This window comes from Eulemur rufifrons, chromosome 23, assembly GCF_041146395.1.
Source record: "Eulemur rufifrons isolate Redbay chromosome 23, OSU_ERuf_1, whole genome shotgun sequence".
NCBI classification, from domain to species: domain Eukaryota; kingdom Metazoa; phylum Chordata; class Mammalia; order Primates; family Lemuridae; genus Eulemur; species Eulemur rufifrons.
In genome coordinates this window covers 17,146,249-17,159,051 of record NC_091005.1, presented here as the reverse complement: position 1 = coordinate 17,159,051, position 12,803 = coordinate 17,146,249, and the positions used below count along the sequence as shown (strand labels likewise).

The following is a 12,803-nucleotide window of genomic DNA, read 5'->3' as shown; positions in this document are numbered from 1 at the left end:
CTTTATCTAGATGTAGGAATGATTAATTAAATAAAATTCTGACATCTTTAAAGATCTGAAACAAATATTTTACCATCTATTGTCTCTGAGGGATGCTATCTGTGAGGTTTTGTCTACAAAACAAGGTCACCATTGGTAGCCAGACCTCCTCTTCTCCCGCTCCAATAACTATCTTGCCACCCTGACCTGATTTGCCACCATAACCTGTTTTTGGCCATGCTCTGAGCCCCCATTTTTTTCACCTCAAGATGGTATATAAGCTGTACCCCATTGGAGGTTGAAATAATCACTCTGTGACTTTCCCTCACTGTACACTAATTCATTTGTATGCCATTTCTCCTCTTAACCTGCCTTTTGTCAGTTGCTTTTTCGTTTTGTCAGTTCCTTTTTCAAAGGGTGAAGGTGAAGTTTTCCCTTGACCCTTACATTAACCTCTGGCCATGATGGAGTAACAGGGACCGGATTTCCATTCCACCAGAAAAAAACAAAAACTAGACAAAATAAACAACACAATGGTTTGCCAGCCACTGAACATCAGGCAATAAAGGACAACGTGAAACAGGAAACAAAGGTCATGTGAAACAGGAAACAAAGAAGGTAAGCACTACAGTTGTCCCCAGATTACTGCCTTGAAAGAGATCCCAGGCCACAATGCAAGGAGAAGGAATCCAGGGACAGCCTGTTGGACTCCTGGAGTTGAGAAGACAGAGCTGAGAGTCCAGGGAGGCCCAGGTGGCAGAGTACAAGAGACAGAGTAGCAGAAAAAAGAGAGCTACGCAGAGAAAGAACCTGGAGATCTGCAGAGGGGTGGGGTGGGGGGAGCTCCATCTAATGCACAGCTGAATATGATCAGTATGTGTGTAAGCCACTCAAAGCCAGGAAAAGAACCACCTGCGAGGACGAGAGGCCGTGCCTGAGATCCCACAGTGTGGGAAAGACTACCTGCTCCTGCCATCCAAAGTGGAAACCTCAAGATGCATGAGACATTGGGTAGAGTACGCAGAAGGATTATGCACCAGTAGGGAGAAATGATTAACCCTAAACTGAGCACTTCTTTGCCTAACAATATTAAAATCAAGAACCAAAATGATTTAAACCATTTCCAAGTAACACAGCTGTGTTCCAGAACAAAGCCCAAGAACAAAGCCACCGCACCCACTGAGCCATAGCAACACACCAAGATGCAGCTGAGGAGGTGTTTTGAGGGAGTGCTCCCTTTGCTGAAGATACTTTTCCTCCCAGCTTGGTCAATTTCTACTCCCTGGGTGAGGTGCCCAGACTAGATCTTTGGGTTTCCTTTACCTTGCTTAGCTTCGTTTGTAGGGACTGTCAAATAACAAAATTACAACACATTTATAGATATAATTGGCTTTTATTCATGATGTAAGAATTCGAGCAGCCTCCATTCTACAAAATAGAATGGCAGTTCCAACTGGGCAATAGTAGAGCAGCAGGTTTTGTAAAGTGGGAGCAAGGGGACAGAACAATAGGGAAAAAAGCTGATTGATTAACATCAGGTACTTTGGATTACTTTTTTGTGGCAGTTAGAGGAGACTTTCTTATCAGGCTTCCTTATGACTCAGGTAGACTTAAATCTCCTGTTTTCAGGAAAAATTGGGCTATTTGGGGATCTGTCTCCTTCCTTAAAGTTTCAATGTTGTTATGTGACATTTAGGATGAGGGACTCCATGTTGGTTTGGTCTGGTCTGTTGCGGCCTAATGCAGGACCTTAGTCCAAAACAATGGCCTGCCATAGTTTTGTTTCACAGGGCGTTAGAGACTATAGTTCTCGTGAGATTTCTCCATCTGCGTAGGATCCTGTAGGGTGAAATACACAGAACATTATTTTTACCCAAACAAATCATTTTTTTTGGTTTAAGCAGACACATACACTGACGTACAAAAGTACACACAAATAAAGACCAATTAATCTACCTGATTTGCATTCACTTCCAGGTGCACTTAGCCTCTCCTTCAATTCATCCTGGCTAATTTTTCTTTCTCTTAACTTAATTAAAATATCTTGAGCTTACCAGTTTTCTATGTCAAAAGCACATACTGTTTTTTTCTCTGGCAGTATTGTATTTCAGAATACTTTCTTGAAATATTAATAATGGGCCAGTGTGGTGGCTCATACCTGCGATCCTAGCACTCTGGGAGGCTTAGGCAGGAGGATCGCTTGAGGTCAGGAGTTCGAGACCAGCCTGAGCACAAATGAGACCCTGTCTCTAATAAAAATAGAAAAATTAGCCAGCATAGTGGTGCACACCTATAGTCTCAGCTACTCGGGAGGCTGAGGCAGAAGGATTGCCTGAGCCCAGGAGTTGGAGGTTGCAGTTGATAGGTCTGGAGCCAAGCCCCCAATGTTCAAATAAACAGCATTTTGCTACACCTGAGGCTTCTGTATATCTCCCTCAGCTCCAGACCTAAACAGCAGTGAGCTACAATGAAGCCACTGCACTCTTCCCGGGGGGTGAGAAAGAGAGAGAGATTGACTCTTGTCTCTAAAAAAAAAAAAAAATTAGTAATAAAGGAATGATGCATTGGTAGAAATTTTAATGCAGTCATTGCTTTGAACCAAAGATGTGACAGCCACAACCCAGGTTTGACTGTTGCATTTTTTAACTATGTATATATTTTTTCGTTAGGAAGTATGTCTCCAAGTTTTTATTTCCTCATTTAAAATGAGCGTAAAATCTGTCTGTGGGCCTAACTTTGTAGTTCATACTTTTTTTTTTTTCCTGTTGAGCAACACATTTCTTTTTGAGCTCATTTCATTTTTTTTTTTTTTTTTTTTTTTTTTTTTTGAGACAGAGTCTCACTCTGTTGCCCAGGCTAGAGTGAGTGCCGTGGCTTCAGCCTAGCTCACAGCAACCTCAAACTCCTGGGCTCAAGCGATCCTCCTGCCTCAGCCTCCCGAGTAGCTGGGACTACAGGCATGCACCACCATGCCCGGCTAATTTTTTGTATGTATATATTTTAGTTGTCCATATAATTTCTTTCTATTTTTAGTAGAGACGGGGGTCTCACTCTTGCTCAGGCTGGTCTCGAACTCCTGACCTCGAGCGATCCACCTGCCTCGGCCTCCCAGAGTGCTAGGATTACAGGCGTGAGCCACCGCGCCCGGCCATCATTTCATTTTTGATGTACCCAGGCCACAGTAGCCAAGAGCAGATGAATCATGATAGTGATATTTTGTTTTCCTTGCCTTAAGGCACAAGAGGACTTGTCTCATTTACTGCCTTCCAGGTTTTCATGGCTGACACAGGTTTACCAAAAAATTTACAGGGGCATAAAATGAGTTGCCCTCTTTCTAGGATTCAACAAGGTTTTGCATCACTCATGGCCCATCTCCCAAGACAAACTCACATATATAATTTTTCCTGTTATGTCATCATCTCAAAATAAATAATTTGATGACTATATCAGTCAGGGTTCAACCAGAGAAACAAAACCTGTATATATGTGGAGACTTATTATAAATAATTGGCTTATATGACCAGAGGTAGGTTAGGTGTGATACTGTGAAATTAATATTTGGTCTTAGTCCCATTCCTGGCTCATAACTTCTAAAATCCTTGGAATCTCCAAAGTAATAGTGTCTTTTGTATGCTAATGAGTTGGCTGATAACTGCCTTCCACTAGACAGCTTCAGGATGGGGGCTGGCCCCTGGAAAGACCCAGGCAGGATGAGAGGGTGGGGCTTTCAACCCCTCCCCCAAAGCCCCCCAGGGAGGGGAGAGGGGCTGAAGGTTGAGTGGATCACCTGTGGTCAGTGATTTAATTAATCATGCCTATGTAATGAAGCTTCCATAAAAAGGCCAAAGGACTGGGTTCCAGGGGTTTCTGAAGAGCTGAACACTTGGAGGATGTTCCTGGAGGGTGGTGACCCCGGAGTGGAGAAGGCACCGAACCTCCACCTGCCTCCCCACATGCCCTGCCCCTGTGCACCGCTTCATCTGTATCCTTTGTGACATCTTTTATGAGAAGTTGGTAAATATAACTGTTTCCCTGAGTTCTGTGAACCGCTCTAGCAAATAAACCAAACCTAATGAGGGGGTCGTAGGAACCCCGATTTATAGCTGGCCAACCAGAAGCACAGGTGAAACAACTTGGGGGTTGCTATTGGCATGGGAAGCGGGAGGCATTCTTGTGGGAGCTGACGCTATCTCCAGGTAGATAGTATCAGAAATGAATTGAATTAAGAGACTCTGCTGCAGAATTGATTGATCTGTTGGTGGTGGGGAGAAATCCCTTCCAGGTGCACTTAGCCTCTCCAATTCATTCTGGCTAATTTTTCTTTCTCTTATCTTATTAAAATATTTTCAGTTTATCGGTTTTCTGTATCGAAACCATACACCATTTTTTTCTGTGGCAGTCCTGTATACAGGAATACTTTCTTTAAAATATTAATAATAAAGGAATGATTTATTGGTAGAAATTTTAATGCAATCATTGCTTTAAACCAAAGATGTGACAGCCACAACCCAGGGTTGATTGTTGCATTTTTTTCACTATGTGTATGTATATTTTTTTATAGGAGTTTTTTATTTTTTAATTGGGTTTTTTTTGTGTGGGTTTTTTTTTTTTTTTTTTGAGACAGAGTCTCACTCTGTCGCCCAGGCTAGAGTGCCCTGGTATCACCCTAGCTCACAGCAACCTCAAACTCCTGGGCTCAAGTGATCCTTCTGCCTCAGCTTCCCAAGTAGCTGGGACTACAGGCGAGCTCCACCACACCCGGCTAATTTTTTTTTCTCTATTTTCTGTAGAGATGGGTCTCGCTCTTGCTCAGGCTGCTCTCAAATTCCTGATCTCAAGCGATCCTCACCCCCGCCTCCCAGAGTGCTAGGATTATAGGTGTGAGCCACTGTGCCCGGCTTGTATATATTTTTTGTTAGGAAATGTGTCTCCAGGTTTTTATTTGCTCATTTTAACTGAGCATAAAATCTGTCTGTGGGTCTTACCTTGTAGTTCATACCCTTTTTTTTCCTGTTGAGCAGCACATTCCTTTCTGAGCTCATTTCATTTTTGATGTACCCAGGCCACAGTAGCCAAGAGCAGATGAGTCATTGATAGTGATATTTTGTTTTCCTTGCCTTAAGGCACAAGAGGACTTGTCTCATTTACTACCTTCCAGGTTTTCATGGCAAGTTTACAGGGCCATAAAATGAGTTGCCCTCTTTCTAGGATTCAACAAGGTTTTGTATCACTCATGGCCCATCCCCCAAGACAAACCCACATATATAATTTTTCTTGTTTTTCAATGTCATCATCTCAAAATAAATAATTTGATGACTGTATCAGTCAGGGTTCAACCAGAGAAACAAAACCTGTATATATGTAGAGACTTATTGTAAATAATTGGCTTATATGACCAGAAGTAGGCTAGCTAGGTGTGATACTATGAAATTAATATTTGGTCTTAGTCCCATTCCTGGCACATAACTTCTAAAATCCTTGGAATCTCCAAAGTAATAGTGTTTTTTGGTATGCTAATGAGTTGGCTGATAACTGCCTTCCACTAGACAGCTTCAGGATGGGGGCTGGCCCCTGGAAAGACCCAGGCAGGATGAGAGGGTGGGGCTTTCAGCCCCTCCCCCAAAACCCCCCAGGGAGGGGAGAGGGGCTGAAGGTTGAGTGGATCACCTGTGGTCAGTGATTTAATTAATCATGCCTATGTAATGAAGCTTCCATAAAAAGGCCAAAGGACTGGGTTCCAGGGGTTTCTGAAGAGCTGAACACATGGAAGTTCCTGGAGGGTGGTGACCCCAGGGTGGAGAAGGCACCGAACCTCCACCTGCCTCCCCACATGCCCTGCCCCTGTGCACAGCTTCATCTGTATCTTTTGTGACATCTTTTATAATAAGTTGGTAAATGTAAGTATTTCCCTGAGTTCTGTGAGCTGCTCTAGCAAATAAACCAAACCTAATGAGGGGGTTGTGGAAAACCCAATATACAGCTGGCCAACCGGAAGCACAGGTGAAACAACTTGGGGTTTGCAATTGGCATGGGAAGCGGGAGGCATTTTTGTGGGCCTGAGCCCTCAACCTGTGGGATCTGACACTATCTCCAGATAGATAGATAGTATCAGAATTGAATTGAATTAAAGGACGCCCAGCTGGTGTCTGCTGCAGAAATTGATTTATCTGTTGGTGGTGGGGAGAAATCCCCACACACTTCCTGGTGTCCAGAGGTCACAGATGTTTTCTGTATTGATTGCTGAGTGAGAGAATAATAATAATAAACCTCTGGCTTTTTCCCTACTCCCTACTTCCCTGCTATGCAAGTCTGAGGTCCCTGAGGCAGGCTGGAACTCTTGGCCATGAGCTGAAGCAGCTGTCAACAGACAGAATTTCTTCTCAGGGAAGCCTCCACTCTGATTGACTCAGACCCACGCACATTTTCTAGGATAATAACCCTTAAAGTCAAATGACTATGAATTGTAATCACATCTCCCGAATACCTTCACAGAAACACCTAAATGCATGTTTGAATAACTGGGGACTGCAAACTAACCAAATTGACACATAAAACTGACCATCTCTGTCCATACCTTCTCAACCAGGAAACCACACACATATCTCCTGTACCTATAAGTCATTTCTAAAGACAATAACAAAGTGATTCTTCTGCCTAACATGATACAACTATCCTGCCCACCACCAGAAATATGCTAACCCTTTCCCCAAAAGAGGATACAAGATCTCTGGGTGATGTTCATACTTCTCTTTTGACACTCCTTAAATACTGTGGTAAAAGGTTAACTATTATTAGTACATCTTAAATTAGATGTTAAGTGGATAACAGAGAAGAAAACAAAAAATATTTTGTTAATATATAGACAGACCCCAACTTACCATGGTTCAACTTACTATTTTTTGACTGTACGATGGTGTGAAATTTCGATGTAGTTTAAATTTTGAATTTGGATCTTTTCCTGGGCTACTGATATACAGTACATGACATATTCCATGCTTTATTATAAAATGGGCTTTGTGTTAGATGTTTTTGCCCAACTGTAGGTTTATGTAAGTGTTCCAAGCATGTTTAAGGTAGGCTAGGCTAAGGTATGATGTTTGGTAGGTTAGGTGTATTAAAAGCATTTTTGACTTAGAATATTTTCAACTTACAATGGGTTTATCTGGATGTAACCTCATTGTAAGTCAAGGAGCATTTGTATATACAAACATATTCATAACAAAATTATCATAATTAGTACAGTCCTCGTTTCTGCAACTGGTCACATGGTCATAGCTGGTATTAACAGTTGTCTTCCACTACCAATTCATATTTCCTTTGCCCTCATCAAGCACCTCAGCTGGTTTTGGGTCTTTGCCTGGTAGCATGACCCAAACCTTCACTCCTGGATGATCTGGGCCTTTAGCAATCCCACCTAAACCGGGTTGTTGTAGTTTTCCATTGGTTCGGTTTTCATCACAGGGCTTGGTAGTACTGAGAGTTGCCCTAAAGGATGTCGTGTAATCCAGAGGTATGCTTGTGTAGTAGCAACCCAGTTCCTCCTTGGTAATCAGGATCAGTCATCCCAGCCAGTACGGAACCCCCTTCTTTGCCTGTTCATTCAGAGACATGAGGAACCTAAAGCAGCCCTATGGCAGTCTCAACTTCCACTTCAATGGAATCTTTGCTGTGTCTCCTGGTAGAAGCATTCCTCCTTTTGGAATTAAAACCTCTAGACCAGCAGAGGCTAAGGTCAAAGGGGTGGGAAGCAAAAATTTTGCCAGTGAATCACCAGGGATAACAGTGTGTGGAACCCCTTCCACGTCCACCCCCAGATTCCTATGCTAGTGAATCCTGGCTATGAGAGAAAGAGCAGCATATATTGGATGCTGATTAAGAGCATTTATAATATCCTGGGGAATATTGCCTCTGCCCCTCAAGGTATTAACACCTAGCTGGTGTTATAATTGAGTCTTTAAAAGGTCATTCCACCAGTCTATCAAGACCACTGCTTTAGGATGATGGGGATCCTGGTGAGACCAATGGATTTCATGAGTATAGGCCTGTTGCCACACTTTATTTGCTGTGGGGTGAGTTCCTTGATCAGGAGCAATGCTTTGTGGAATGCCATGACGGTGGATAAGACATTCTGTAAGTCCGCAGATAGCAATTTTGGCAGAGCATTACACGTAGGGAAGATAAATCTGTATCCAGAGTATCTGTTCCAATAAGAACAATGCAATGACCCTTTCCCAATAGAAGTAGTCCAATGTATTGCATGTCACCAGGTTATTACCTCAGGAAGTGGTCCCATATTGGGGAGTCAGTGTTGGTCACTGCTGCTGGTAAATGTGGCACTAAGCTGGGGCTATCCAGTGGCAATATTTGCCACATGATGCCCTGGACTACCTCCTTGTCACTAGGACTAGAGTCATTAGTGCCTTAGAGGCATTAACTATATAAATATATTGCTTATATCATTTAAGTTATATTTATTTATACTTTACATTTAAAATATGTAATATATAAATATATATCTGTATGATGCTATTCTTATAGAAGCACCTCCACAACATCTGTTATCAGTCAGGATTCAATCAGAGAAACAGAATCAATAGTGTTATAAAGTCAAATCCCATAGTGAACTATATATATAATATGTATGTATGTGTTCATATATATGCATAGATATATAACCATATATATCTATACACGTGTGTGTGTTTGTATATATATAAGTATAGGTCTATTGTATATATGCACACATACATATTATATAAAGAAATTTATTACACTTGTCTTATGTCCATTCAGGCTGCTATAATAAAATACCATAGTCTGGGTGGCTGATAAACAACAGAAACTTATTCCTCACAGTTCGAAAGCTGGGAACTCCAGGCAGATTTGGTGTCTGGTGAGAGTCCACTTCCCCATGAATCTGCCTCCATGATCTAATCACCTTCCCAAAGGCTCCACCTTCTAACACCCTTACCGTGGGGGTGAGGATTTGAACATACGAACTTTGACGCTGCATAAACATTCAGACCATAGCAGCACAGAACTGACTTTATGGTCATGGAGACTGGCTAGGCAAGAATGTGATCTGTAGGGCAGGCCTTTGGAAAAGCAGGCTGAAACTCAGGCAGGAGATGAAGCTCCTGAGCACAGATGTGATTCCTTTTCCTGCAGGGAATCCTCAATTTTGCCCTTAAGGCCTTTGATTGGATCAAGTTGACCTAGATTATTTGGGATAAGCTCATTTGCTGAAAGCCAGCTGATTATATAACCCAATCACATCTACAAAACACCTTCACAGCAACACCTAGACTAGTGTTTTATTGAATAACTGGGAAGTATAGACTAGCCAGGTGCACATGCATAAGTACTACCATCATGATGAAGGAAAGATGTGTTTCAGGAAGAGCTGAGGAAAACAGAAAATATAACGTGAGGTAAGGATATATGTTGTAGTGACTCATATGGCCAAACCAAAATAATTAAGAAATAAGAGTATTTGAACTCAATAGGGGACAAAATAAACATTTTTATATATAAAATAACATTTATATATATGTACACACACACACACACACACTAGAGAGCACAAAATCTAAGTCGTATTTGGAAAAGTATTATGAAAGAAGTAAAAATCACCTAGGAGAATCTGTGTTTCCACTTAATCTAATTACTTCATTTCTTTCTAAAGGTGTTAAAGACTTAGTGAAGGGATAAATCAAAAAGGGTGGGTCACCCTGGGCCTTAGTAAAGCCTGTGTCTTTGGGAGCTGCTCAATTGCCCACAGACCCCCCCTTCTGAAGACCAGGTCTTCTTCCCAAGATGAAATTGAAGAGGACTTCAATGGGTAAGTTCCCAACAGCTTTTTGCTCTGTTCTTTGATAATGCCACGTGCTTTCCTTATTTTACAGAGTTTATAAAAGCCATGGGTCTCATACATGGGTCATCTACCTGAAGTTTTAAAGTTGACATTTTAAGTTGAGAAAAAAAATATGGACCACCATATATATATATATATATATATATATATAAAATACTTAATTTTATTAAAATGTATTATTTTTATTAAATACATTTTTGTGTATTTAACCTTTTCATTTTTTTCATGAGGTTGACTTGTTTCGTTTATTTTCATTAATTTTCTTCCTCCCTATTGTTTCCTATTTTCTTTGTAATTTTGTACATTTCCTGTAAGTTCTTAGTTCATTGATTGCCATTTTTCTAATATATGTATTTAAACCTATATGTGTCCAAGTTAGCATGACTTTAGCTACATGCCTAAAGTAAAAGAATAGAGTAATAATTGGACTGACAGGCTTTCAACCTAGAATAAATATAAAACATAGGCTCACACCACAGTTTTTAACCCATAAATATATCCTTCACACTCCTCTTCTCTTTTTCTCTTCATCAGCCACAGAACAAAAAGAAACCCGTCAAAGCAGGATTGTTTATAGCCAGAGTCAAAAGGAGAGCCTGGAAGCATGGTTTCGACATGACCCTCATCCTGATAAAGCTACCAAGGAACGACTGGCCAAAGAAATTGGTGTTCCAGAATCTAAAATTAGGGTAGGCATTAGATTTCCATTTCATTATCTGACAGACTCAAGATAAAGAGAAAAACTGGGCTCACCACTTTTAGGCAATTCTCTAATGTCAGATATTTTGCTAAGAAGGTTTTTCCCATTATGCAATATTAAAAAGAAAATGAAAATAAGAACTGTGTTTATATCTTTTACCAATGGTGGGAATATCATTTGTGCGTATTCACTGGTGGGGGAGGGAGAATGCACTGGCTCAGGCTCCCACAATGGGAGGTAGTAGAATCATATTTCAAGATTTAGAACATGCAGGAAATTGGGTCACTATGATAATGATGTGGTATCCTTAAGTATTGGAATATACTGCAGAAAAATAATACATAATTACAAGGAACTGTGGGGTATGAATGCATGTAGATTCCAAAATTCTCAAGCTAGTTTTTTAAAAATTTAATATCTCAAATGTGAGTCATACAGAGTATTTGAAATAAAATTCCATATTGAATCATTTTGAATATAATTACTGACGGAAAGGCCAGGCGTGGTGGCTCATGCCTGTAATCCTAGCATTCTGGGAGGCCGAGGCAGGAGGATCGCTTGAGGTCAGGGGTCCAAGACCAGCCTCAGCAAGAGAGAGACCCTGTCTCTACTAAAAATAGAAAGAAATTAACCAGACAACTAAAAATTGAAAAAATTAACCAGGTGTGGTGGCACGTGCCTGTAGTCCCAGCTACTTGGGAGGCTGAAGCAGGAGGATCACTTGAGCCCAGGAGTTTGAGGTTGCTGTGAGCTAGGCTGATGCCATGGCACTCTAGCCCGGGCAACAGAGTGAGACTCCTGTCTCAAAACACAAATGAACAAAAAAAAAAATTACTGATAGAAAAATGAAACTAAGTTGAATTTTTCAGTTATCCAAAAGATATCTGTAAAGAATATAATTCTATCAGGTGAAAATACTATTTAAACCAATGAAGATCAAGTGAAAATGTGTTTTTAGAGGAAAATAATGAGTTCTGATTTCTGTATCAAATGTGTAGTCTCCAATAAGCCATTGGCTATAAGAGTCTCAGTCTGAGGGGATATAAAGGAGAAGAAATTTTACTTATCTTTTCATGTATCTGTAATGGATGTGAGAGAGAGAGTTTATTCAAATCCCAGTAAGGAAAGTACATTCTATGGGACTGTCATGTAATTGGCTTGGAGAGAAGTACTAGACCCATTTGAACTGACAGCAATAGTGTTCACTAACTTCTTCATTTGTTTTTAGTTTCCATCTGTGCTTAAGATTTCTTAACAGGAAACATTTGATTAATTGATTTAGAGATGAGATATAACCTTTTAGCACCATGCCTAGGATGTAAGGGTGGTCCATCAGGTATTGGCTGTCATTAAGACCCTAAATCTTCTTAAGAATTATCAAATAATCAAAATAAAACACTCAGAAATAATTGAAAAGTGTGTTGCAATTCTGCCTCTAGTCGTGAGGAAACAAGCAAAGAGTTCAGTTAGTTCTGTTGGTGCCAGTAGTGACAATTCACAATGTAGGGGTCCCTAGGAGTCTCCCTATCTATTGTTGACTCTGGGATGAAATAAGTAAGAGGAAAGATGGAAATATGGATGAGTGTTAGCCCAGCTCTTTACTGTAGCTAAATCTGCTTAAATTTTTTTCTACGATCAATTCCATATGTATTGTGTATTATGAAATGGCATTTCCAATGAAGAGGTGATGGGGGCCAAGAAAAGACAATCAGACATTTGAAGGCAGGATGCTATGGGGACGGGGGAGAGACAGATTTCTTCTGAGACACCTAATAGGGTCTCTTAAATCAGGAAAATTTACTTAGGATACCATGAAAAGGACCATGAAAGAAATGCTCTCTTGAGTACAGATTCATGTGTGGTCCTGAATTGAATGCTAATAGTAACATCATTCCTCGGATACTACCTTGTCTTTCTCTTATGCATACTAGTCCAAGGGCAGACAGTCAGATCCGTCTTATGTAATTAGATTGATGTTTAGAATGACAGAGTGACTTACATGACTTTAACATCCTCTTTTCCCACTTAGAGTTGGTTTAAACAGCGCAGAGCGAAACAGAGACAGCTGGAGTCTGAATGCTGCTTAGGACAAGATCAGAGGCAGGAGCACGGCCAGCCACAGCATTGCTGTCAGGGTAAGACCTCTCCAACCCAAATGCAGTTCCTCAGTGGGTCCCATTGAGATTAGAAATAACTGCATGCTGTGCCCCAATTCTCCATTAAGACTCCTTCACTTAGGAGCCAGGTAGA

General features: G+C 40.8%; 1 protein-coding gene across 1 annotated transcript in view; it reads left to right on the top strand.

The window, feature by feature from the left end:
• The window catches only part of DUXB (double homeobox B), a 31,563-nt gene that overhangs the window by 16,403 nt on the left and 2,357 nt on the right, over positions 1-12,803 (top strand). Inside the window, exons 3-5 of the mRNA XM_069456418.1 lie at positions 7,794-7,899; positions 10,388-10,542; positions 12,583-12,688. Coding sequence (XP_069312519.1) covers positions 7,794-7,899; positions 10,388-10,542; positions 12,583-12,688 — 367 coding nt within the window. The remainder of the gene's footprint in view (positions 1-7,793; positions 7,900-10,387; positions 10,543-12,582; positions 12,689-12,803) is intronic.